The sequence below is a fragment of the Pantherophis guttatus genome, chromosome 7 (assembly GCF_059756535.1).
Source record: "Pantherophis guttatus breed Tessera chromosome 7, ASM5975653v1, whole genome shotgun sequence".
Lineage (NCBI taxonomy): Eukaryota > Metazoa > Chordata > Lepidosauria > Squamata > Colubridae > Pantherophis > Pantherophis guttatus.
The window spans coordinates 84,671,689-84,696,743 of NC_142069.1; the positions used below are offsets into that span (position 1 = coordinate 84,671,689).

Here is a 25,055-nt window from a genome sequence, read left to right on the forward strand (position 1 = left end):
TTTCTTCCTTTCCTTTCCTCCTTCCATTTATTTCTTGCTTTTCTTCACTCTTTCCTTTCCTTCCTTCCACCTATATCTTTTTCTCTTTCTCCCTTCCTTCCTTTTGCCTATTTCTTCCTTTCCTTCCTGTCCTATCCTCCAATCTACCTCCCTTCCTTCTGCCAGTTTCTTCCTTCCATTTCCTTTCCTTTTCTCCATCTATTTCTTCCTTTCCTTTCGCCCCTTCCTTCCTTTCTGCTTATTTCTTTTCCTTTCCCCCTTCCTCCCTTCCACCTATTTTTCCTTTCCCCTTTCTTCTGCCTATTTCTTCCTTTTTCTTTCCCCCTTCCTTCCTTCTGCCTATTTCTTCCTTTCTTCCACTCTACCTCCTTTCTTCTACCTATTTCTTCTTTTCCTTTCCCCTTCTATTTCTTCCTTCCCGTTTTTTCCCCTTCCTTCCTTCCCACCACTCTACCTCCTTCCTTTCTTCTTCCTATTTCTTCCTTTCCTTTTCTTTCGCCTTCTGCCTATTTCTTCCTTTCCTTCCATTTCTTTCTTTCCGTTCGTTTCCTTTCCTTCCTTCTGCCTATTTCTTCCTTTCCTTTCCTTTTGCCTTCTGCCTATTTCTTCCTTTCCTTCCATTTCTTTCTTTCCGTTCCTTTCCTTCCTTCCTTTCTGCCTATTTCTTCCTTTCCTTTTCTTTCCCCTTCTGCCTATTTCTTCCTTTCCTTCCTTCTATTTCTTTCTTTCTGTTCCTTTCCTCCTTCCTTCTGCCTATTTCTTCCTTTCCTTCCTTCTAATCTTTCTTTCCGTTCCTTTCCTCCTTCCTTCCTTCCTATTTCTTCCTCTCCTTTTCTTTCCCCTTCTGCCTATTTCTTGCTTTCTTTCCTTCTAATCTTTCTTTCCATTCCTTTCCTTTCTTCCTTCTGCCTATTTCTTCCTTTTCTTTCCCCTTCTGCCTATTTCTTCCTTCCTTTTCTTTCCCCTTCTGCCTATTTCTTTCTTTCCTTCCTTCTATTTCTTTCTTTCCGTTCCTTTTCTCCTTCCTTCCTGCCTATTTCTTCCTCACCTTTTCTTTCCCCTTCTACCTATTTCTTCCTTTCCTTCCTTCTAATCTTTCTTTCCGCTCCTTTCCTTCCTTTTCTCTCCCTATTTCTTCCTTTCCTTTTCTTTCCCCTTCTGCCTATTTTTTCCTTTCCTTCCTTCTAATCTTTCTTTCCGTTCCTTTCCTCCTTCCTTTCCTCTGCCTATTTCTTCCTTTCCTTTCCCCTTCTGCCTATTTCTTCCTTTCCTTCCTTCTAATCTTTCTTTCCGTTCCTTTCCTCCTTCCTTCCTTCTATTTCTTCCTTTCCTTCCTTCTATTTCTTTCTTTTCATTCCTTTCCTCCTTCCTTTCCTCTGCCTATTTCTTCCTTTCCTTTCCTTTCCCCTTCTGCCTATTTCTTCCTTTCCTTCCTTCTATTTCTTTCTTTCCGTTCCTTTCCTCCTTCCTTTCCTCTACCTATTTCTTCCTTTCTTTTTCTTTCCCCTTCTGCCTATTTCTTCCTTTCCTTCCTTCTATTTCTTTCTTTCCATTCCTTTCCTCCTTCCTTTCCTCTACCTATTTCTTCCTTTCTTTTTCTTTCCCCTTCTGCCTATTTCTTCCTTTCCTTCCTTCTATTTCTTTCTTTCCGTTCCTTTCCTCCTTCCTTCCTTCTGCCTATTTCTTCCTTTCTACTCCTTTCCCCCTTCCTCCCTCCCTCCCTCCCATCTATTTCTCCCATCCCCTCCCTCCCTCCTTCCATTCCTCCCTTCCCTCCTTTCCCCTCCTCATCCCCAAAGGCGAGGCTGCCCGCCCAAGAGAGACCCCGCCCACCACCCCAACCGCCACCCAGACTAGGAAAGCGCTCCCGCCCAAGCCCCTCCCCTCCCCCTCCCACACGATTCCGAAGGAGGGCGGGGACCTCGTCCTCCCCACCGCCCTCTTCTCGCGAGACTTCACCCGACCGCCATTGGCCCGGGGGCGCGGCGCGCCGGCATGACGTCATCCGTGCGGGCGGCATCGACAAGAGCAAAAGAGGCATGGCCGCCTTCGGCTTAACGGTCATCCGGCAGTGAGTATCTGGGGCCCCCCGGGGAGCTGCTATGCGGAGCCGCAGAAGGAGAAGGCCGTCGCGGGGCTCAGCCTACCTTCGCGGCTCTTCCGCCGGGCCCTGTGGGTGGTGCACGGGCGCAGCGCAGCCTCCTGGCCCGAGGGAAGAGGGCGACCCAGCCGTTTGGCCAAGCCCGCTAGAGAAGCCCTGAGCCCGGGGGGGATGTTACCTCGAGGCTGAGCCTCCCAGAGGGACGGGAGCGGGTGTTTGGCCTAGCGGTTAAGGCACCACGCCTGGAAAGCAAGGAGATCCCTAAGTTCAAGTCCCACCTTAGCCATGAAAGGCAGCAAAGTAACCCTAAGCCAGCCCCCCCCCTCTCTCTCTCTCTTAGCCCAACCCCACCTCACAGGGTTGTTGTTGTGGGTAAAATAGGAGGAGGAAGGTGTGTTGGGTTTTTAGGGTTCATGGCCCTGAGTTTGTTTATAAACTCAGTTTGTAAATTGTAGGAAGTTAGCACCCTCCCCTTTCCTGGAAGAGTGAAATATTTTAGGAAATATGAAAAAGGCAGAATATTATATTTCCCTGGATGAGAAATGGATAAGTATGGTTTGAAGCAGCTCCCATCTTCCTGCCCCCACCCTTTGTCAATGGGCCATTAAGGCCTGGGCCAGTCTATTCTACATAACAAAGATCTATCTCCTTCAGGCAGAGCCATTGTAGGAATTGCCAAAGATCCAACAAAGATAGGATTAGCCCTCTACCATCTAGCAACAGAAACTCACCACATGGCACCTGGGAAGATTACATCAGCCAGCAAGGCTAGCTAAGACCCCCACCCCCTGGAAGTCTGACAACCAATCAGGATACTCTTTCTGGGCCCCAAGAAATGCAAAGCCAGAGAGAGCATAAAAACCTGAAGATTTACTCTATCTGCCCTTTTCTGTTCAGGAACTCAAGCCATGTGATCCTTGTCCACCATTAAACCATCTTTCCAAGCAATCTCCATGTTTCCAGTGTCTTTTTCCCAACTTGGAGCAGAACCTAGAAGGAGATTTCTTCCAACATAAATAATTGCCAATTATTGGCAATAATTATTCCAATTGCCCCCATTAAAAATCAAATTACCCTGTGGGCCATTGTCTTCACACATAATTGTGGCAAGCTATTCCCAGATAGACTTGAGGGAATTTTTAAGTGTTTAGCCAACCCTGTGTGGCCCACAGAATCGCTCTTGGTCCCTCCCCCAAGGTGATAATATCCTGATTATCTATTTACATAATTTAGGTCACTGGCTTATCAGTATCCCATTACTTTAAAGACACCACTTAGGTTTTCTTTAAACATATTTTCCACTTCCTGTTCTTGTAGTCAGTATCTATGTACTAAAATGTCTAACCTCAGATTGTGCTCACAGTTTACTACTCAGTTTGTGGATTGATTGCTCAGAATGATTGGTTGTAGATATATACCTTTCCACTACATGTTATCCATGATCTAATTACCAAGCAGCCATTAATTCCACTTTTGTGCCCTACCTGGAGTTATCCCAAAAGTGCTTTTTTTCAAGAGGCAACTGGACTTTCTGGTTTTTCTTTGAAGAAGTTTCGCTTCTCATCCGAGAAGCTTCTTCAGAGCTGAAGAAACTTCTTGGATGAGAAGCAGAGTCCAGTTTGCCTCTTGAAAAAGCATCTTTGGGACAACCATGACCTGGATGACTTGAGAATCTCCATAGACATTTACCTGGAATTGTGATGCACCTTAATTCCAATGGGTGCCATTACATATGTTAAAAGTTCCTCAAAGGACTTTTGATGGTCTTCATCAGCTACTGTATTTTTCGGAGTATAAGATGCACTTTTTTCCCTCCTAAAAGAGGCTGAAAATTTGGGTGCGTCTTAAACTCCAAATGTAGCGAGTGAAGCGATCTGCGTGCTAAGCTTTTTTTTCAGTGAAGCCATCTTCCCTGCTTTGTCTGCTCCCAACGACTCTCTGCTGTGAAGCTTTTTTTCAGCCCTAACGAGGCACTTGCAGTGAAGCTATCTCTGTGGTTTGCCTGCTTTTCTCATTGCTTCTCTCTCCAAAGATCGGTTGTGCTTTAGAAGCTGTTTTTTATCCCCAAGCAGGGGATAAAAACCAGCAAACTAATGTGCTGAAGGACACTAGCCAGATGAATACCTGGTAGGCAGATTTTTTTCCTCCTATTTTTCTCCCCAAAAACTAAGCTGCATCTTATACTCTGAAAAATACGGTAATTTGAAACCATCTCCATCACTTCTAGAGGGAGTTGGGATTAATATCAGCAGAATCCCTTTATCTTTCCTGAGTACTGGTAAAAGCCTATTGCCAGTGCATCTTTCACTCAGGGTAGGTAATCTACATTTTATATACTGTATCGAGTTAGACTTCATATCACAGGAAACTTAGGGGAAAAACGTTCTATAAGGTCTTAGTTCTCTTATGTAGGCTTACATAAAACCTTTTAGCCCTCCTTAGTCAGCTAATGCAAGTCAAACCACTCACATCCACCTCATGGATTTTGGGGGACGGGTAGGATACAGATTTCCTTCTAGATCAGTCTATCCCCGAATTCACTTCTAAGTTTATGAATGATCTTCATTTTAAACCAGATTCAAGATTGAAAATTACAGTGCAGAAATTTCAGTTGAAACAAATGTGGAGTAGCTCTCCTCATTCCTGAATACATCATTACCAAAATAGTATCTTCTTCAGCACTACCTTAGTGTACGTATACTTCCAGTAACTATTCCTCAACTGAACTTTTCTGACAATCCTTGATTTGGAAAGAGCATTTCAACGCATAAATTCAAATTAAGGTATCTCCCAAAGACTGAATAACGGCTCGTGAAGAAGAGCTCATATCTTCCTCTGAGAAAAGTTACGTTCTTAGCTGCTCTTAGCATTAGGAAGATTTTTCTAGCATCCAACCAGACTCTTCCTTTATGTAATTTGAGATGGTTGTTCCTGGTTCTATACTCTGTGATGACCCAGAATTGTCTGTGTAGTACCCTTGAAAAATCCTCAGTGATTTTGTTTTCTCAAGTCTAACATAACCACTTTTCTTAGTCTCTCGTTGTGTTTCTTTGCCCCCCCCCCCCCAATTCTAGTTTCTCCGAATGGTTCTTCAAGTTTGGTGTTTAGAACTAAGTGCAGTAGTGTAGCCCCTTATCAATTTATAAAACAAGGACTATGCTTGTCCATTATTTCCATTTGTAAAAATGCTTCTATTGAAGCTGCTCTTTAAAAAGACATTTCCACACTGCTAACTTCCACAGAATTTATGACAGATTCTTTTTTTAAAAAAAATTTCAATTTACATAACAATAAACATTTTTGAAGATAGAGACGATATTTGCTCTCTTCCAGTCATCTGGTAACTGACCATTCTCCAGAATTTCTGAAAAAAAGTAATGGATGGAGATTTGGCTGGGCCATCAGCCAAGTTCCTTTAATATCTCAAGAGGGAGTGCACCTGGTTGTGGAGATTTCCTTTTCTTCAAGGTCAGTAGATAGTCCTGGACTATTGAGTTCAGCTTGGCATTCTGTTCTTCTTTCAAATAGCTCTTGACAATTGTGCTTATCTCTTAGAGAAGACCAGAGAGGACCAAAATAAGAGTTGAGTCTATCTGTCTTTTCTTTGTTATCCATTAGCATTTTCCTGTATTCACTGAGCAGGTGAGATAATAACATTTTTATTTTAAATGAATGTGAAACTTGTTAAACTATACTCATTCTGAACTTGGTTTTCTTAATACCATCTTCACAAATCTGCGTTGCCTGTCTGTACTCTTCCTACACCTGTTTCTAGTTTTACTCTCTGTTTTCTTTCAGGTTTTCAAATGTCTTTTTGTGTGTGTGTGCAACAATGTGTCCCTCCCTAGAATGTTTTTTAGAATCTTCCTTTTTAGGAACCCTCTCCCCCTTCAATCTCCGGTTTCTTCTCCTGTGGTCATGGGAAGGACTCCTAATGATCTGTGGCCTTGGGAGCCCTGATTATTCTGGATTCTGAATTATGTAAATTACTCTGTACAAATTTGCTCCCTCTCCTTAATCATATGTGTATGAAGTATATTACGAAGCAAAACCTGAAGATTGAAATAGAGATCGCAGATCCTGTATTCGCTCCAAGTCTACGTTAGGATTTCATTATGTCTATTTCAAGAGCAAACAACCTTTAAAGTGTGAATAATGACCTCTAAAAACACACACAGTGATGCTAATACAAACCATTGGACCAAAATCTTCGGCATTTTCTTCCCCTCAAACATAGTAGGCAACTTCATTCGGCTTTTATTTATTGTTTATTTGTTTATTTATTTATTGGTTCGATTTATATGCCGCCCTTCTCCGGAGACTCAGGGCGGCTTACAATGCTTTAAGCAATAGCCTTCATACTTTTGTATATACCTGCTTAGTACGGCTTTCGGGGCCCCCTAAGCGGCGTTCTTTTTTATACAAAGTCAGCTTATTGCCCCCGCAGTCCGGGTCCTCATTTTACCTACCTCGGAAGGATGGAAGGCTGAGTCAACCTTGAGCCTGGTGAGATTTGAACTCGCAGTAATTGCAGGCAGCTGGCAGCTAAGTGCTACTTAACAGCACTTTAGTCCGCTGAACCACCAAGGCTCCTTTTCTAATAGATAATTCAAATCATGAGAAACTCCGCTGTTCCAGAATGCAGTTTTGCTTATTTTCCATAATTATGTAGAAATGCTGCTGAATACTGTAGAGGCTGCCAATGATAAAAAATAATTTATAGTGTCTTATGTTGAAAGCAGTAAACTTCCTTCCAAAACTAGGATCTTGTGAGGAAAATTCTAATGTATTAAAAGATTTTAAAAATTATGTTCTTGTAATTACGGATTTTTAAATCAACAGCAGTGAGAATGAAAAGGACAGTTGTGATTCTTTTTTTTTTCTCAAGCATTAAAAGCATTTTCTAAAGTGAGTGTTACAATTCAAATACCTTGATATGAACATTGCAAAACTCTTACTTTGCTTGTTCAATTGATTATTTTTACTGTTGTATCAAATTGTTTAGTGAAGCACAAGGGAAAAAATCCAGACTTAATTTGAAATTTTGATTTCAACTGGCTGATATCAGTGTAAGCAGAAGGTTACCTACTGGCCAACTCTACAATCTATTGAATTCTGATGGAGAAAGACAGGGATAATTAACAACGAGAGCTAAGTAGGTGTCTCTCAGCCAGAGTCAACCTGGGTTGCTTCCTTTTCTCTAATGAAATTGTCTGCGCATATTGTTAAATTAAGTATTGATTGCTTTAATTGGGTTGTCTGTTTATCTTGTTTATAGCTCTACACATTTATCTATTCAGTCTTCTTACTAAACATAATCCGCTTTTCATTATTAATGAATGGAATGGAATGGAATGGAATGGAATGGAATGGAATGGAATGGAATGGAATGGAATAGAATAGAATAGAATAGAATAGAATAGAATAGAATAGAATAGAATAGAATAGAATAGAATAGAATAGAATAGAAGTTGGAAGGGACCTTGTAGGGCATCTAGTCCAACCCCCCACCAAGCAGGGGACCCTACACCATTTCTGACAGATGGCAGTCCAGTCTCCTTGAAAGCTTCCAGTGATGAAGCTCCCGCAACTTCTGAAGGCAACTTCTGTTCCATTGGTTGACTGTTCTCGCTGTCAGAAAATTTCTTCTTATTTCTACGTTGAATCTCTCCTTGCTCAGTTTCCATCCATTATTCCCATATATATATATATATATATATGTAGGTCTTTGGTTTTTGGTTGACTGTTCTCGCTGTCAGAAAATTTCTCCTTATTTCTACGTTGAATGTCTCCTTGCTCAGTTTCCATCCATTATTCTCATAGATGTGTGTGTGTGTGTGTGTGTGTGTGTAGGTCTTTGGTTATTCGGGTTTTCTCCCGCGTAAAATTAGAGGTGTCTTGGCAACATTTCGACGAAGTCTCATTCGTCATCTTCAGGCTGGTGTTTTCGGCTTCGTGCTTCTAGGAGCAATGTGTGTGATCGCAGCTGTTTTTTCCTTTTAACTGCCAGTGGGAGTGTGAACTGATTGGGTGGGAGCTTGGCTGTGTTCTAGAAGCACGAAGCCGAAAACACCAGCCTGAAGATGACGAATGAGACTTCGTCGAAACGTTGCCAAAACACCTCCAATTTTACGCGGGAGAAAACCCGAATAACCAAAGACCTACATACAAACACCCACGAAAACCTCAGAACACACACACACACACACACACACACACATATATATGTATACACACATATACATATTCTTTTTCGGAGGTTTTATGTGTATTTCTCTTTAGCCAGGTTCTACCTACGTAAACCAAGATATTATGCAGCCCTAGTTCAGTGAAATCACAATTCACTAGTTTCTGGGCTTTTTTTCTTCTGGCAGCCAGCAGACCAATGGGCAGCAAAGGGTCTGCTGGCTGCCAGAAGTAAAAAAGCCCGCCCAGAGAGGAAAACATCTTTCTTGAAATGAGTTAACTGTAGTATGTTTTCTTCCTGTTGGAGTTCCCTGTTTGTTTGTTTTTTGCTGCTGTTTTTTTTTTTTTTTTGTATATAGATGTCAGGTATTTCCTCTTAGGTAAAGGTTCCCTTCGCACATATGTGCTAGGCGTTCCCAACTCTAGGGGGCGGTGTTCATCTCCGTTTCAAAGCTGAAGAACCAGTGCTGTCCGAAGACGTCTCCATGGTCATGTAGCCAGCATGACTAAACGCCAGAGGCGCATGGAACGCTGTTACCTTCTCACCAAAGGTGGTCCCTATTTTTCTACTTGCATTTTTTACATGCTTTCGAACTGCTAGGTTGGCAGAAGCTGGGACAAGTCACGGGAGCTCACCCTGTTACGTGGCACTAGGGATTTGAACCGCTGAACTGTCGACCTTTCGATCGACAAGCTCAGCGTCTTAGCCACTGAGCCACCATGTCTCTAATTTCCTCTTAGACCCTTTTATTGTTTGCATTGGTTCTGGCAGGCCTTGGTCATTCTAATCCACCCCGTTGATCACATAACACTTCCTCACTGATCATATAACACTATATCTAACCCCAAATACAGATTCATACCAATTTTTCCGGCTAGGAAAATGATTAGTTTTCGCTTCTTAATCTCTCACAATTCTCCTGATCATTTTAGTGACGTGCATCCCTGCGAATCAAGTCAGGGTTAAGGAGTCATTGGTAGATCCCTGGAGCGATGCCTGGGCCTCAAGAGAGGGCAGGGAACATGTGCCAGTGCCTCTTCATTATACAGTAAGCATCCCCGCCAGCAATGTTGGTGTTTGTGCCTGTGACAAAATTGTACGTTTCGTTAGCGGTGAAAGACTGGGATAGCCCAGCTGAGTCAGTGCTGTAAGAGCCAAACAACATTAAAAATTCCCGGCTAAAAGTTCTCAGTCAGAATTGGTTTTTCTCCTGTTTGAAGTTGTTGGTTTCTGTTTGTTTTTTTCCTCCCACAGTGGACAAACGAGATACAACAAAGAGAAGATAATGCAAGGTTTGTCACTCTTGGTGGTTATTAAATCACAGAGCCCTTTACTTATATTTGAATATTGATTCGTTCACTTATTACAGGTAGTCCTCAACTTGTAACAGTTCCTTTAGCGATCATTCACAGTTACAAAGGCACCGGGGGGGGAGAAATGACACTTACGACACAGCCTTCCCACCGTCACGTGATCAAAATTCGGTGCTTGGCAACTGGCGTGTATTTATGACGGTGGCAACTGGCCCCGGGGTCACGTGATCAGCTTCTGCAACCTCCCTACAAGCGAAGTCCACGGGGAAGCCAGATTCATTTTTAACGACCGTGCGACTAACTTAAACCACCGGAGCGACAAGCGATGGCAAGAAAGGTCATAAAATCGGGGAATTGTCTCACTTAGCAACAGAAAATTTTGGGGCTCGGTTGTGGTTGTAAGTTGAGGACTACCTGTACTACGTATATCTGAGGCAGTGGGGAACAGCCACAGGAGCCCAAAAGGGGACTTTCCTGCTTCCACGATGTGAAGAGTGCGGCCGCGCGGGTGGTTATGGGAGTGTCGTGGCGTTCCCATGTAACACCTCTCCTGCGCGAGCTGCACTGGCTCCCAGTGGTCTTCCGGATGCGCTTCAAGGTTTTGGTTATCACCTTTAGAGCGCTCCATGGCTTAGGACCTGGTTATTTACGGGACCACCTGCTACCACCAATAGCCTCCCACCGGCCAGTACGCTCCCATAGAGAGGGGCTCCTCCGGGTTCCGTCGGCCAAACAATGTCGACTGGCGGCCCCCAGGGGGAGAGCCTTCTCTGTAGGGGCACCTACGATCTGGAATGAGCTCCCCCCGGAGATACGGAGGATCCCGGATCTGCGCACCTTCCGTCACACGCTCAAGATTTTTTTTAGTTCATCAAACTGGCCTGGCCTAAATCTTTTAAATGTAAATCTTTTAAATGTAAATTTTAATTTGTTTTTAAATTATTGGGTATTTTAAATTTGTCTCAGCCAAATTATTTAATTCGTTTTTATTCTATTTTAAATTTTTGTATTTATGTGTTTTATTCTGTGGCTGTTCACCGCCCTGAGTCCTTCGGGAGTAGGGCGGTATATAAATCCAATAAACAAACAAACAAACAAACAAGAAGGGGGTATCATAAGTGCTTTCACACGCTCCAAAACATCTCTTTTGAAGTTTGCACTGGGTTGGCGTCGTCCCAGGTGGTGACAGATGGGGCATCTGCCAGGAGAACAGATTCCCCTGCCCCCTCAGTTTTCTGAGTGACTTCAAAACAGGGTGGATTAAAAATCGATGATTTTTTAAAAAATTTAAATTGGTTTTTTTTTAATCAAATTCATTAAATATCTAAAGATAGTTTTCTATTTAAGATACATGAATAATTGAGTTTATTCAGCATAAAACGGAGCTTTGTTACGTAGCATGAGGCTGTATATTCTGCAATATTGGGACTGTCGGTGAGTCAACCGCGAGTCAGAGGAGGAGCTGCTGCGGGCCACAGATGACAGTTGCTCTTTAAAAATGATGATTTAAATCGAGTTGATTTAAATCCAGCCGTTTTACTAGGGATTTAAAAGATGATTTCAATCGTGATTTCAATCGACTTGATTTCAATCAAATCCACCCTGCTTCGAAACAACTGCTTAGAAGTCTGTTTTCAAGGTCCCACTGCAGGTGTAACCAAGGGTGTGGATTTGCTGCTGAATTTACAGTCACCAACTCCTATATAAGAGGAAGAATTGTTGCCTTAAAAAAATTGTTTTGTCCTCGCTAATTGTCCAAAAGTATTGATTAATTGCAGTTCAGCACAGGTAAAGTACAGAGGTATTCCTCAACTTACCACCGCTCGTTTAATGACCATTAGAAGTTACAATGGCACAGTGAAAAAAGTGACTTACGGTATCCCCATTGTTACGTGATCAAAATTTGGACACTTGGCATCTGGTTCGTATTTATGATGGTTGCAATATCCCGGGGTCATGTGATCCCCTTTTTGTGACCTGACGAGCCAAGTCAGTGGGAAGTCAGATTAGTTTAACAACCGTGTTACTAATTTAACAAGTATAACAGATTCGCTGAACAACTGTGGAAGAAAAGTCGTAAAATGGGGCAAAGCTCAACCGTCTTTACTTAACAACACAGCTCTTGGGCTCTGTCGTTGTAAGTCGAGAATTACCTATAGCGGTGATGGCTAACCTTTTTTTTCCTCGGGGGCCAAAAGCGTGCGCGCGATAGCACGTGCTCGCACGTGCCCACACCCATAACGCAATGCCCCTCACGCACGCCCCACCCCCTGCGCACGCATGCACAATCCCCCCCCTGTACTGTCCCGCCCCCCTGCGCAGGCGCGTGCGCTCCCCCCCCCAATGCATGTGTGTGTGAGACATCCCCGTACCCCGTTTTGGGCCTAGCAGGCCTCCCTGAATCCTCTGGAGGCCAGAAACAGCCCATTTCTGGGCTTCTGATAGACCCATTTTTCCCCTTCCACAGGCTCTGGAGACTTTCCTGGAGCCTCCAGGAGGGCGAAAACGGCCTCCCCCAGCCCTCAGGAGGCCGTAAACTTAGATCGGCTTGATCTAAGCAAGAGCCTGTAGTACAGTGGACTAAAGCACTGTTATTAACATCTGCTGCTTGCAATTACTGCAAGTTCAAATGTCACCAGGCTCAAGGTTGACTCAGCCTTCCATCCTTTCTAAGGTAGGTAAATTGAGGACCCAGTTTGTGGGGGCAATAAGCTGACTTTGTATAAATATACAAAAGTATGAAGGCTATTGCTTAATGCATTGTCAGCCTCCCTGAGTCTCCGGAGAAGGGCGGCATATAAATTTAAAAAAAAAGCAAAGCAAAGCAAGTTGCGACAATTTTAACATCTTCACAATTCTACAATTGGGATTCGGATGCTTTAGGGATCTCTGCCTCCTGACCACAAACTTGCCAAAGGAAAGCATAAGAATAGTGCTGAGCCTGTCTGGTTTACTCTATTCTGTCTCTTGAGCCAGTGATTCTATGTGGCCCTTCACAAGCTCAGATAACTAAACAGATGTTTTTTTAAGTTTTTAAGTTTAAAGAGCCTTGGTAGTACTAGGGTTTAAGGCACCCTGTTATTAAGCTGCTTAAGACCAGCTGCCTGCAATTACTGCAGGGTTCGAATCTCGCCAAGGCTCAAGGTTGACTCAGCCTTCCATCCTTTCTAAGGTAGGTGAAATGAGGACCCAGTTTGTGGGGGCAATAAGCTGACTTTGTATAAATATACAAAAGGATGAAGGCTATTGCTGAGCACATTGTAAGCCGCCCTGAGTCTTCGGAGAAGGGCGGCATATAAATCAAATTAAAAAAAAAAAAAAAAAAGTTAGGACCACATAACGCAAAAGAAAGGAAGATGCATTTAGTTACCTAATTGTTGACTTTTTCAGAAATGGCCTAAGCCCCTGATGGCGAACCTATGGCAGGCATGTCACAGGTGGCACACAGAGCCCTCTCTGCGGGCATGCCAACCGTCGCTCCAGCCCAGCTCCACTGCGCATGTGCGCACGCCTCCCAGTTGGCCAGTTGGTCTTCGGGTCTCTGCTACGCATGCGTGGGGGGGCAGGGCCTTCCCCGATCTCTGCAGGTTCCCTCCCCCCCCCAGTGCACCCTACCTTTCTACTACATTTCTGCCACCCGTGCCTTCCTCGATCTCTGCAGGTTCCCTTCTCCCCAGCGCGCCCTATCTTTCTACTCTATTTCTGCCACTGATGCCCCCCCCCCCCGTGCCCCGTTTTAGGCCTGGAAAGCCACCTACACCAACCTGGAAGTCAAAATGGGGTGCGGGGGGGGGGGGTCCAGGACGCATGTGTCGGGGACACGCAGATGCGCAGGGGGTACTCACATTGCATTTTGGGGGTTTGGGCACACGTGTGTGCATTCACATGTGCACGCTTTCAGCACTCGGCACCAAAAAGGTTAACCATCACTGGCCTAACCTCTTTTAGAAGGGCCTCCCTTTTTGGCTGAATGCTTGTCCCTGATCTTTGGAGAGTATCAGCTGATGAGGGCTAAAACATGCTTGTTCTTAACTGTTGGATGCATTCCCATGGTGGCTCTTGCAGGTCAGGGTGTGGACGAGCCTCTCTCCGAGACTGGGTTCAAGCAAGCCAATGCAGCTGGGATGTATCTCCGTCATATCAGGTTTACTCACGTCTTCACCAGTGACCTGATTCGGGCAAAGCAGGCAAGTATCTTGTAGGTGAAATTGTGCATGAAGAAATATTTAGACTTGTTGGGAGACCTAGAAATTTAATAAGCGGTCATAATTCTAGGGGGGTTGTTTTTGGAGTTCATTTTATGTGTGTGTGTGTACATGGGATAAGTACTGCAAAATTGTAATGATTAGTGAATTGATTAACAATACAGTCTTAAAGTTGCATTCATAGATGGTAAAAAATAAACTTCCACTTTTAATTAGTTTGCCTACTCTTTAATTCTACTTTATAGACATTAGGTATGTTCGCCGACTTGAGTTATTTATAAAAATGATAAAGGTGGAATAAAAAAAATCTATACATTCAATTTCATAGCTACTAAGATTGTTGGCTGGGCAGGTACAAAAACAGCCAGGGAAATGATTGAAGCCTGGGAAACGGGCCTCTTGTCAGTCAACAGGGGTGCTGATTTATCACCAGCTTATCAGGTATTTAGGAGCCGAGGGCTTGGCAGCACAAGGAAACGCCAGCCAATCGCCAGCCATCCACACACCAATCAGCTAATAGGAAGGCACCCCATAAATACGACTCACAAAATAGCCCAAAGCATGTAATCCAGTAGAGAGGAGTTCCCTAAAAATGAACTCCCAACAGGAGTTCAAAGGCTCGGGAGAGTAAACCTCTGGTCCCGGTGGCCGACCCAGATTCAGTCTTCCAACATTATCCTGGGACAAGTAGTCCTTGACTTACAGCAGTTCATTTAGAGACTGTTCAAAGTTACAATGGCATTGGGGGGCGGTGGGGGAATGATTTATAGATACGTGATCAAAATTCAGACACTTGGCAATTCTTTCATATTTAAGACAGTTGCAGTGTCCCACAATCCCCTTTTGACAAGCAAAATCAATGAGGAAGCCAGATTCACCATGTTACTAACTTCTCAGCTGCAGCAATTCAACTAACAACTATGGCAAGACAGGTCATAAAAAAGGGACAAAACTCACTTAAGAAGGGTCTCACTGAACAACAGGAATTTTTGGGCTTAATTGTGGACATAAGTTGAGAACTATTTGTATTTCCATTTTTTTCTTTTTTTTAATTTGTAAACCTCCCAGAATTATTAAGGAGTCAGCCTTGACATCTGGAAATAAATGCAAGTTAAAAAAAAAGTTTTTTCAACATTCATTTTAACATTTCAGACCACGGCTTCAATTCTTACACATAGCCAGCACTGCAAAGAGATGCCTGTAAAATGTGATGCCCGCCTTCGAGAACGGGTAAGTCTTTCTTTGCCCCTATAGAAGATCAATGCCAGGTTCCCATGGCATTGGCAGCGTGAATTCTGCAGGGCAGGTGCTGGGCCATGGTGCAGATTTAATAAGAACTGAGTAGAATGGGGCTGAGGCCTGAACACTCAGCTTCGGTTGGCTGCCATGTCCCAAAGGTGCGTCCTATAGTCCAAAAAATACGGTAATTCTCTCTCCTGTCTTGACAGAAATACGGAGTGGCGGAAGGGAGGCCTCTCAGTGATCTTAAGGCCATGGCCAAGGAAGCTGGGGAGCCATATCTCTCTTTTACCCCTCCTGGAGGAGAAACCCTGGATGAAGTAAGGATTCTGTTTGGGGTTTGGGGTCCGTTGGGAAGCGACTGGCTTAATCTTTATGCACTTGTGAATGGCTGAGAAGGCAGCAAGGGTCTCGCTAAAATATCTCCAGCAAGCAGAGAGACTCAAGCTGAACTGCAGAAGAAAAGCAGCAGAGGGAAGGAAGAGGCAGCTGTTCTGTCCCCGTCTCACACACGCACACAAACAGACAGCCGGGGGTTAAATAAACTGGCAGACAACCAATTCTTCCGATAAGACGCTTGGCAGCAACCCAGTAGCTGCTTGCCAAGAACTTTTACTCAATAAACAAAATACATAGTCAAGAATTGTCCAGTTCGTAAAATAAATCCAAGGCAGATGATGTTGTTTCCAAAGATGCAATGTGACTCGATAGTAGTTAGTTTTGTCCGTCACAGAGTCTGAATGGCCACCTCACCCCCTTTTATACCCTGTGGGGTGTGGTCCAGTGACTCAGCCTAATCTCTGGCACGCCTCTTCTTCTGTTGTGCGCGCTTATCTCTGCGACGCTGCCAAGGATCCAGCCAAGACTCATTTCCCTCATCACTGTCCATCTGTGGCTGCGTGGATGTGCTTGGCTCCGGCTCTATCTCTTGCCCTTCGGCGGACACCGAAGGCATTGCCAGAGAGGAGGGTCCTGGAGAGGGAGGCCTTGCCAACTCCTCTCCTTCACTCTCGGAGTCCTCTCCTGCCGATGACACAGGCTCAGGTAACGGAGCCATAACAGCAGCTAAGATGCCCATGTACTTGCACAGCTGTAGTAGGTAGACGTGTGTGCAAATCCTTTTGACAGGTATCAGTCATACGTCATTCATATATGCAGGCTTTGCAAGTACAAGTGCAAAAGGTTCACACCACCTCCTCCTTGATGGATGTGCACACTGTACCCACAAGTACATCTTTTATATTCTTTACATTGTGCAGCCATAGCAGCCACATCTTTCTCTCACACACATAGAATAGATTAGAATTCTTTATTGGCCAAGTGTGATTGGACACACAAGGAATTTGCCTTTGGTACATATGCTCTCAGTGTACATAAAAGGAAAAAAAGAAAAAAAATATATTCATCAAAAATCATAAGATATCACACTTAGTGAGAGACAAAGCTTACTAATAGGTAATCAAATCATACTAGGAAACAATCAGAACAATATAAATCGTAAAAATACAAATGACCTTGTTATAGTTATTGGTAAGGCCACACTTGGAATACTACATTCAGTTTTGGTCTGAATGACTCTAGAAAAAATGCAGAGAAGAGCAACAAAGATGATTAGGGGACTGGAGGCTAAAACATATGAAGAACAGTTGCAGGAATTGGGTATGTCTAGTTTAATGAAAAGGAGGACTAGGGGAGACATGATAGCAGTCTTCCAATATCTCAGGGGTTGCCACAAAGAAGAGGGAGTCAAGCTATTCTCCAAAGCATCTGAGGGCAGGACAAGAAGCAATGGGTGGAAACTAATCAAGGAGAGAAGCAATTTAGAACTAAGGAAGAAATTTCCTGACAGTTGGAATAATTAACCAGTGGAACAACTTGCCTCCAGAAGTTGTGAATGCTCCAACACTGGAAGTTTTTAAGAAGATGTTGGATAACCATTTGTCTGAAGTGGTGTAGGGTTTCCTGCCTAAGCAGGATAAGCAAAGTCAACGGGGGAAGCCAGATTTCTTTATTGACGGCTTGATTCACTTAATAAGTACAGTGATTTGTAATCGGAGAACAAGAAGATAAATAATACTACAAGATATGGGACCTATTTTATCAATGGTTAGATAAAAAAATATGGAAATGAAATATGGTAGAGCCTGAGTGGCGCAGCAGACTAATGCTACTGTTAAAGGTAGTATTTAGCTTCCAGCTGCCTGCAATTACTGCGAGTTCAATTCTCACCAGGCTCAAGGTTGACTCAGCCTTTCATCCTTTCTAAGGTAGGTAAAATGAGGACCCGGTTTATGGGGGCAATAAGCTGACTTTGTATAAAATATACAAAAGTATGAAGGCTATTGCTTAACGCCTTGTAAGCCGCCCTGAGTCTCCGGAGAAGGGGGCATATAAATAAATTTAAAAAAAAGATCTTCACAATACAAGAATTGTAGAATTATGTGAAATATAACATAAAGATGTATTATTGGATAGACTTAGGATGAAATGAATGTTATAATGAAAGTTAACTCAAATCTTAGAATATTTTGAATAATAATGAGGGAAATAAATGATTAAGTGGATAATAATATATAAGATATATACTAGGTCGATGATATGAGAATTTAGGTAAACTGTAAATTGTAAGCTATGAATTTGGTGAAGATGCACAAAAGACTTGTAACCAACCGACACACTGTTTTGTAATTGAAGATGGTTTCATGTATGTTTGTTTAAAAATAAAAACAAACAAAAACAAACAAACAAGTACAATGATTTGCTTGTGGCAAAAAAAGGTCAAAGTGAGGCGAAATCTGCTTAGTGACAGAAATTTTGGGCTTAATTGTGGTTGTTTGTCACAGACTACCTGTACTCCTCTCTTGGTTCTGTAGATCTCTTACAGGCCTTCAATACCATTGATAATTATAGTGAACTGGGATTAATTCTGCTGTCAGTCCTTTGGTTCTACTCCGTCCTCAATGGACACTTCTAGTCACAGGTTGAGGGAAGAGAACTCGCCTCATGGAAGAACAGGAATAGGAAGTGCTGAGGGCCACAGTGGATGAATATGAACCAAGGCCTTGAAAAGCTCAGGTTTACTTCCACTAATGTGGAAGTAAACAGAGACATTAACTCAAGTTTGGAGGAAGTTCAGTGGAGTCATTCCGAAGGCGGGGGGGAAATGTTAGCCCAGAGAGAAACTGAGCAAGAATTTCAGAGCTCACCTTGATAAAAAAAAACTATCCCGCAATAATTTTGCAAAGCTTTTTGTTCCGACCAAGGCTTCCCAAGAGCATGAAGAGGACTCCTTGTCCCGACAAAAACCCCCTTTTTATTAAGTTACTGTGAATTCCTCTCATTCACATCCAGCAAAGTCTTTCAAGGGAGAATTTACAGTCACAGACCGTATCTGGCTTGGAGAGATGCCAGGCCGATATCTTCAAAACTTGGCAAAGAGTCTTGGAGAGTCATGAACCATTTAAGCGAACTAATTTTCTCCTGCAAACTCCCCTCCCCTTTCGCTCCTCTTTATTCCCTATGGGAGGGGCCATTCACCATCCACCTGTGGCTTTACTCCTGAGTCGACCCTTGTTCCTTAGCTGTTCCCTTCTCCTGGCAGCTCTCTGCATGCGCACACTGGGAACAGGCTCCAGCTGTTCTTCAGCCCCACTGATGTCCTACTCCAAAGGCAGCTGTCAGACGGCCCTGGCCCCATCTCTGCTTCCGATGCAGAGCCCTCATCAGAACCTTCCCCAAACTCCAGGACTGGCCCATGTTCCTCTCCAACCTCCTCACTGTCTGAGTCTGCTGCCAGCTCTGCTGGCCGCTGGCGGGCCACAAAATCTTTTCATCTGATTTTTCTCTCCCTTCAGGTGAAAGCCCGCGTCAAGGATTTCTTTGAATACCTTTGCAGTCTTGTTGCCCAGGAGGCATGTCTAGAAAAACAAGTTTCCCCGGGGACAGAAGAAAATACAGAAACAGCAGAAGGAAGTTCTGCCACTTCGTTGCCAAACCACCACGATGGACCGGAATTAGAATCTAATTCCAAAGAAGCTGCATCTGGAGGACTGGTAGCCAACATCCTAGTTGTGAGTCATGGGGCGTACATGAGAAACTGGATTGGCTATTTCATTTCAGACCTGCAGTGTAGTTTGCCAGCCACGTTGACAAAGGCTGAATTGTCCTCGGTTACTCCCAATACTGGGATTAGCCGCTTCATTGTAAAACTGGAAATGAGGGAGAGCCTCCTTCCGCCTCAAATCCGCTGCCTTTTTCTCAATAGAAGCGATCACTTACGTGACATGAGTGACAGCTGAGCGCACGCGGCTGTACGGCGTTTAACCCAGAAGGAAATTATTTATGCCCCGCGTGGAATCACCATATTACCTTTTTTTTCAATTATGTTTGAAAACGTAGCATGTTGGAAAGAATTTTCCGCTAAGGAATTTAAACTTTCGTTTGGCTTCTCCGTCTTTCTTGACCGGTTCACCCTTGTTGAAGGGAAAAAGAAAAAGAAAAAATAAAAGACAAGAACACAGCATTGGCTGGTGGAAAAGGTGATATTCTGGAGAAGTTCCTGGAACCGATTGCTGTTGTAAACGCTTTCCTGGAGCCATTAAGGAAAGGGCAGAATTTGAATAATACTGCAGAATAAATTAACAGGTGATCTTTAGATCAGGATTCCCCCAACCTTTCCGCCTCTGTGGACTGGCGGCAAGGCAGTGGCAGCAGCAGCGTGGGGAGGAGAGGGGACGGCTCGGGGTGTGCATCTGCCGCTTTCACAAATGCAGCTGTGCGCAAAACTATCCCTCTTTTCCCCCCTACCACTGTTTCCACCGGCCCGGAAAGGTTGGGGTTTTTACAAATGCAGTTGTGCGCATGCACGCACATATGTATTCGCCCACCACTTCCACGGCCTGGTTTCAAACGGGCCACGGGCTGCCACCAGGCCATGGACTGGGAGTTGAGGACCCCTGTTTTAGATGATTTAATCAGGATCAGACTGTGAGTGAGAGCATAATCTAGCTTCCCCTTTTAAGAGCAGGCCTCTCAAAAGAGTGGAACTGGATCCCTCTGCTGGATGGAACGTGGTGTGGGATGATCCCAACAGAAAGTTTAGACACAGTAGCTCTGCCTAAGAAACCAAAAAAAAAAAAAAAATTCCCTATCTTTTGTTTTAATAATTTTAAATAACTTGGACAATTTAGCATCCTTTAGGTCTGGAGAGATTCTCAGTCCATCCATGGTTGTCCCAAAGGTGCTTTTTTTCCAGGAGGCAACTCAACTTCCTTGTATTCTTCTTTGAAGACGTTTCGCTTCTCATCCAAGAAGCTTCTTCAGCTCTAACTGGATGGTGGAGAACGGAAGGATTTATACTCCTTGCAGACAGCTGGTCACTTGCATCCATTTAGAAGGTCGTTGAAGCATCTGGAGGTTTATCTGTGGCCTCCAAGTGGCCTCCACGACTTTAAAAAGGATGCAAATGACCAGCTGTCTGTAAGGAATATAAATCCTTCCGTTCTCCACCGTCCAGTTAGAGCTGAAGAAGCTTCTTGGATGAGAAGCGAAACGTCTTCAAAGAAGAATACAAGGAAGTCCAGTTGCCTCCTGAAAAAAAGCACCTTTAGAATTCTTTAGTAATTGTTTTAATACAAAAGAAATAGGAGACAAAACCAGATCTGATCCTATCCCAGTCCAATTGTGTGCTGATGCACACTGTTCGTCCAGTGGTGAAATCCTCTGTGAGTTGCCACTGGTTTGTTGTCCACTCATGCGCGGTGCATGGCAAACACGTGCTGCACGTATGCACAGTGCACACCAAATGCACAGTGCGCACCAAGCACGCAACAGCGAGGGGGGAACAGCTGTGCCGCGCGATTTAGATTTACTAGAAAGCATTTCCTGCTTTCTACTGAGTGTAAATCGTGCAGCACAGCTGATCGTCGGAAATACCGGTTCAGACCAACCGGTAGCTTTTTTTTAACTACGGGTTCGCTCGAACCGGTGCAAACCGGTAGCATTTCACCTCTGCTGTTGTCCTAACAGGATTCGAGTTTGCTTTAGGAGAATTTGCACAAGGGAACTCCTTAGTGGAATTTGCCTTATGATTATCCCTGGGAATAATCATGCAATAAATATATATATATATCTATCTGATTTTTCTTTCGGAAAAAATAAAAAATGCTATCGAGCCAAACCATATTTTAAGTATAAGCAAGACGAAGGTGGACCTTCCATGTTATTTTTGGCAACGTACTCCGAAAACCATGAGAGAATTGAGGGGGCTGGCGATGATTCTTCAACCACTACTTTGTGGTCGCTACTGAGAAAATAATGGTGCACTGTTGTTGTTGTTGTTGTTTTGTCACCTTGCGTTGGCCAGTAAAGCTGTCGCTCTAATGTGAATTATTCCGATGCATTCTGATACTTGTGGGCATTAGACTTGGGTTGTGATGATTCTGTTGTGAGACCCGGTCCCTTATTTATTCATGGAGGTAAGGTAGCACGTTTCTCTGTAACATGGAGACCAAACGCACGAGTCTTTACGCTGCATACTAACGCTCAGAAACTGGTCGATGGCTATTATGGTTTAGATGTTCTATCCCCCCACATGCCAAAGACGAAGAAGTCGTAACGCTTCACCGAGTCGTATTTGTGGAAAGTGCAATTAGGTCAATCAAGTTCTTTTTCTACACTTCCTTTCCTGGATGGCATTAAAAGAGCCAGTGGCCTCACCTCTTTGGAGAAAGGGTCCTGAGATGTGCCAGAAGGAGCATCATGCTTTGACATTCGAAATCTAGCTTTTCCTAGATAGAAAATATATACCTCCAAACATCCTCGCCTTGCATGCGCTGTTGACTCTTAATTTCAGAGATGCAGGAACTGATGTCTTGTTTCTTTCTTTTTTTTTTAAATGTGTATCTAAGAGGCATAATTTTCAGTCAGTTGGTTTTCGTTGTGTTTGACCTCAAGCCCACGTCCTAAACTTTGTTAAATTATCAACTGCTCTGTATTTTAATGTATGCGAAACACTTGCCGTGTTTATATTTATTGAACCTTCAGCCTGTTGTTTTTGTTATTCCTTCTAATAATGTTACTTTCGAGATCATTAAAATGTACACCTTTTGAGTGAGCCGCAAAAGTCTGGGGTTGTTGTTGTTGTTGTTGTTTTTGTAAAACAAACAAAGAAACCAAAACTATGGCTCCGTGAATGAGAGATGGAGTATGGCAGAACGTCAGAACGGGATGTGATGTGGTTACAGTATTTTTCACACTATAAGATCATCTGAACTCTTAAGACGTACTTAGCTTTTGGAGAAGAAAACAAGAAAAAAAAAATCTGCCTCTGCCTCCCAGTAATTTGCCTCCTTGCAGCAAACAGCCTGGTCAGCTTCAGCACAGCCTGATTTAGCATGAGCAGCTGATTGGCAGTTGGATCGGCCTCCTGGAATACCTCCTATCAGCTGTTCCAAGCTGCAGGGATTGCTGCCGCCCATCGCCGCTGCCTATCACCACCTCCTCATGCCCCGTTTTTGGCCTCCACGCATCCCGTTTTTAGCCGTTCCAAACGTTTGGCGGTGATAGGCAGCAGTGGCAATCCCCGCTGCCTGGAACGGGCCAAAAACAAGACACGCAGAGGCCGAAAATGGGACACACCGAGGTCGAAAATGGGGTGCGTGGAGGTGGCGATGGGCAGCGGCAACCCCCAAAACCTGGAACAGCTGATCGGGAGGCCAATCCAACCGCCAATCAGCTGCTCATGCTAAATCAGGCTGTGCTGAAGCTGACCAGGCTGATTGCTGTTTGCTGTAAGGAGGCAAATTGCTGGGAGGCAGAGGCCGAAGGGTGGGGGCCTGCAGGTGGGCAGGGCTTCGGCAACATTCGCTCTATAAGACACACAGACATTTCCACCCACTTTTTTGGGGGGGGAGTGCATCTTATAGACCAAAAAATATGGTAATTTAAAAGGAGAACACAAGGGTAAACACTGGATTGAAACAGGAACGTTTAATAAAGATATATTTCTTTCTTGAAAATATTTATTTTGTCTTCATGGGGAGACAGAATAACACACATAAATACTCATAAATACATCTTCAATCGGTAAATAATTCAAATAAATAAATATGGGAATAGAAAAATACATACATTGCCTTCTCATTATCTGCTTTATGGAGCATCTCAACTCCATTCTCCTGGAAAGGATGCTTATCTGCCCGTTCCCCTCCATCTGGTTCTTGATAACCCATGCCAAAACACCCAAGATTTGGCATTTCCTGCACAAAGCCTACCTTTGGCCGACAGGTTGTGGGTCAGTATCCTGAATCCAGCTAAGGTTAGTCATGGGAGAATCCTTCTCAGACCCAAAGGAAGAAACTCATGGCGATGATCCTAGCTGAATTGGACTCCTCCTACTCCTTTTGGGACATTGTGAGATCTTAGCTCACGTCAGGTGCTGTTTGGGAAGAGGGCCGCCTACGAAAGAAGCAACTGTGGTGTACCGATTTGTAATGCAGAACAATGAAAGCAGGTACCCCTCTTGTGAAGTCCTGTCTCTCGGTTTGGTGCTCAGAACCTGCAGGATGTGCAACAATCCGGGATACCCAAAACGGGGGTGTCAAAATTTGATTTCTTTGAGGGTTGTGCTTGACCTCAGGGGGCCAGGGTGGGCATGGCCAGCTCGATGTCACTCATTTCTGCAGGAAGGGAGCCTTGCCTGCCCATTCCCCTCCATCTGGTCGTACATAGCCCATGCCTAGATGCCAAGATTTGGCATTTCCTGCACAAAGCCTACATTCGGCCAACAGGGTGATGGGATGGGTCAGCATTCTGAATCCAGAGGTTAGTCATGAGGGAGTCCTGCTGAGACCCAAAGAAAGAAACTCATGAAGATGATCCCAGCTGAATCAGATTTTTTCCACTCATTTGGGGATATTGTGAGATAATAGGTCTTGTCAGGTGCTGTTTCGCTCCTCCGCAACAGTCTCAGTTTCTGATGTGGCTCCTTGAGAAAATTAATTCCCCATCCCAGTGGTGAAATCTAAACCTGTTTGCTACCGGTTCGCTGGCAGTGCATGCATAGTTCGCATCAAAAGGAGGCTTGGGAAGGTAAGTAGAACAGCAAGGGAGGGGGACGGAATCAGCTGTGGCGTGCGATCTTGGGAACCTTTTTAAAAACTTTTTAAAAGCATTTTTTACTACCGATTCAGGCGAATAGGTAATAACGATCACAGCTGTGCCGCGCTATCGTCCAAGCTGTTTTTTTTTACTTTTTAAAGCATTTTTATACTACCATTTTTTTACTACCTATTCGCCCGAACTAGTAGTAAAAAAATGCTTTAAAAGTAAAAAAAAAAAGAAAAGAAAGAAAGTTCCGACGATCAGCTGAGCGATGCGCAATCGTCAGAACTTTTTTTTTTTTTTTTTTTACTTTTTAAAGCATTTTTAACTACCGGTTCTGGAGAACCGACCCAAACTGGCAGCATTTCACCTCTGGCCCATCCCTGTAACTGCTGATCCAAAGATTTTGCTTCTTTAAAGGTTCTGGGCATTCATTTTTGATTTAAGAGTCAAAGCAAGTCAAAGATTCAACCAATGACATGTGGGCAACAGCACCATCTCTGCCAGTCAGCTGTGGGTGGGCTGTGCCATGACAAGAACTCTATATACTGTGCTGCATTACAGGGGTGAAGCTTAAACACTGAAATGTAAATAGAGGAATTTATATAAAACTCGCCTGATAATCCATGTTCCAGGTTCGTAATTCAGGCTGGTAAGGACCAGGGCTAGAACCGGGAAGATGCGTAAACGTAGTCCTTGAGTTACGACTACAGTTGAGCCCGAAATTTATGTTGCTAAGCAAAACATTTGTTAAGCCAGCTTTGCCCCATTTTAAGCCCTTTCCTGCCAGAGTTGTTAAGGGAATCACCGGAGCGGTTAAGTTGGTAAGACGGGTTGTTAAGTGAACCTGCCTTCCCCCATTGACTTGTTTGTCAGAAGGTCACAAAAGGGGATTGCAACACCCTATT

At 43.9% G+C, this 25,055-nt stretch overlaps 1 protein-coding gene across 5 annotated transcripts; it reads left to right on the forward strand.

Annotated features, from left to right (window-relative positions):
• The first annotated feature begins 1,970 nt into the window (after positions 1-1,970).
• On the forward strand, positions 1,971-22,168 carry TIGAR (TP53 induced glycolysis regulatory phosphatase). 5 transcript variants are annotated; one of them, XM_034405947.3, is made up of 7 exons: positions 1,979-2,071; positions 9,221-9,336; positions 9,543-9,580; positions 13,667-13,788; positions 14,959-15,036; positions 15,255-15,365; positions 18,900-22,168. In XM_034405947.3, the coding sequence occupies exons 2-7, from the start codon at positions 9,281-9,283 to the stop codon at positions 19,341-19,343; spliced, it is 849 nt and encodes a 282-aa protein (XP_034261838.3). In that variant the 5' UTR covers positions 1,979-2,071; positions 9,221-9,280; the 3' UTR covers positions 19,344-22,168. The 5 variants fall into 5 exon arrangements, with proteins under 5 accessions (XP_087730437.1, XP_034261838.3, XP_034261842.3 ...); XM_034405949.3 differs by lacking the exon at positions 1,979-2,071 and adding an exon at positions 5,513-5,569; XM_087874311.1 differs by lacking the exon at positions 9,543-9,580 and having other exon boundaries at positions 1,971-2,071.
• The last annotated feature ends 2,887 nt before the right edge of the window (positions 22,169-25,055 follow it).

Bases quoted from the DNA above. Each gene is read 5' to 3' on its own strand.
- TIGAR (XM_034405947.3), top strand. From the start codon at position 9,281: ATGCCTGGGCCTCAAGAGAGGGCAGGGAACATGTGCCAGTGCCTCTTC. The intron at 9,581-13,666 runs GTTTGTCACTCT...TGGCTCTTGCAG, and splicing joins CAAAGAGAAGATAATGCAAG to GTCAGGGTGTGGACGAGCCT. The intron at 13,789-14,958 runs GCAAGTATCTTG...TTAACATTTCAG, and splicing joins ACCTGATTCGGGCAAAGCAG to ACCACGGCTTCAATTCTTAC.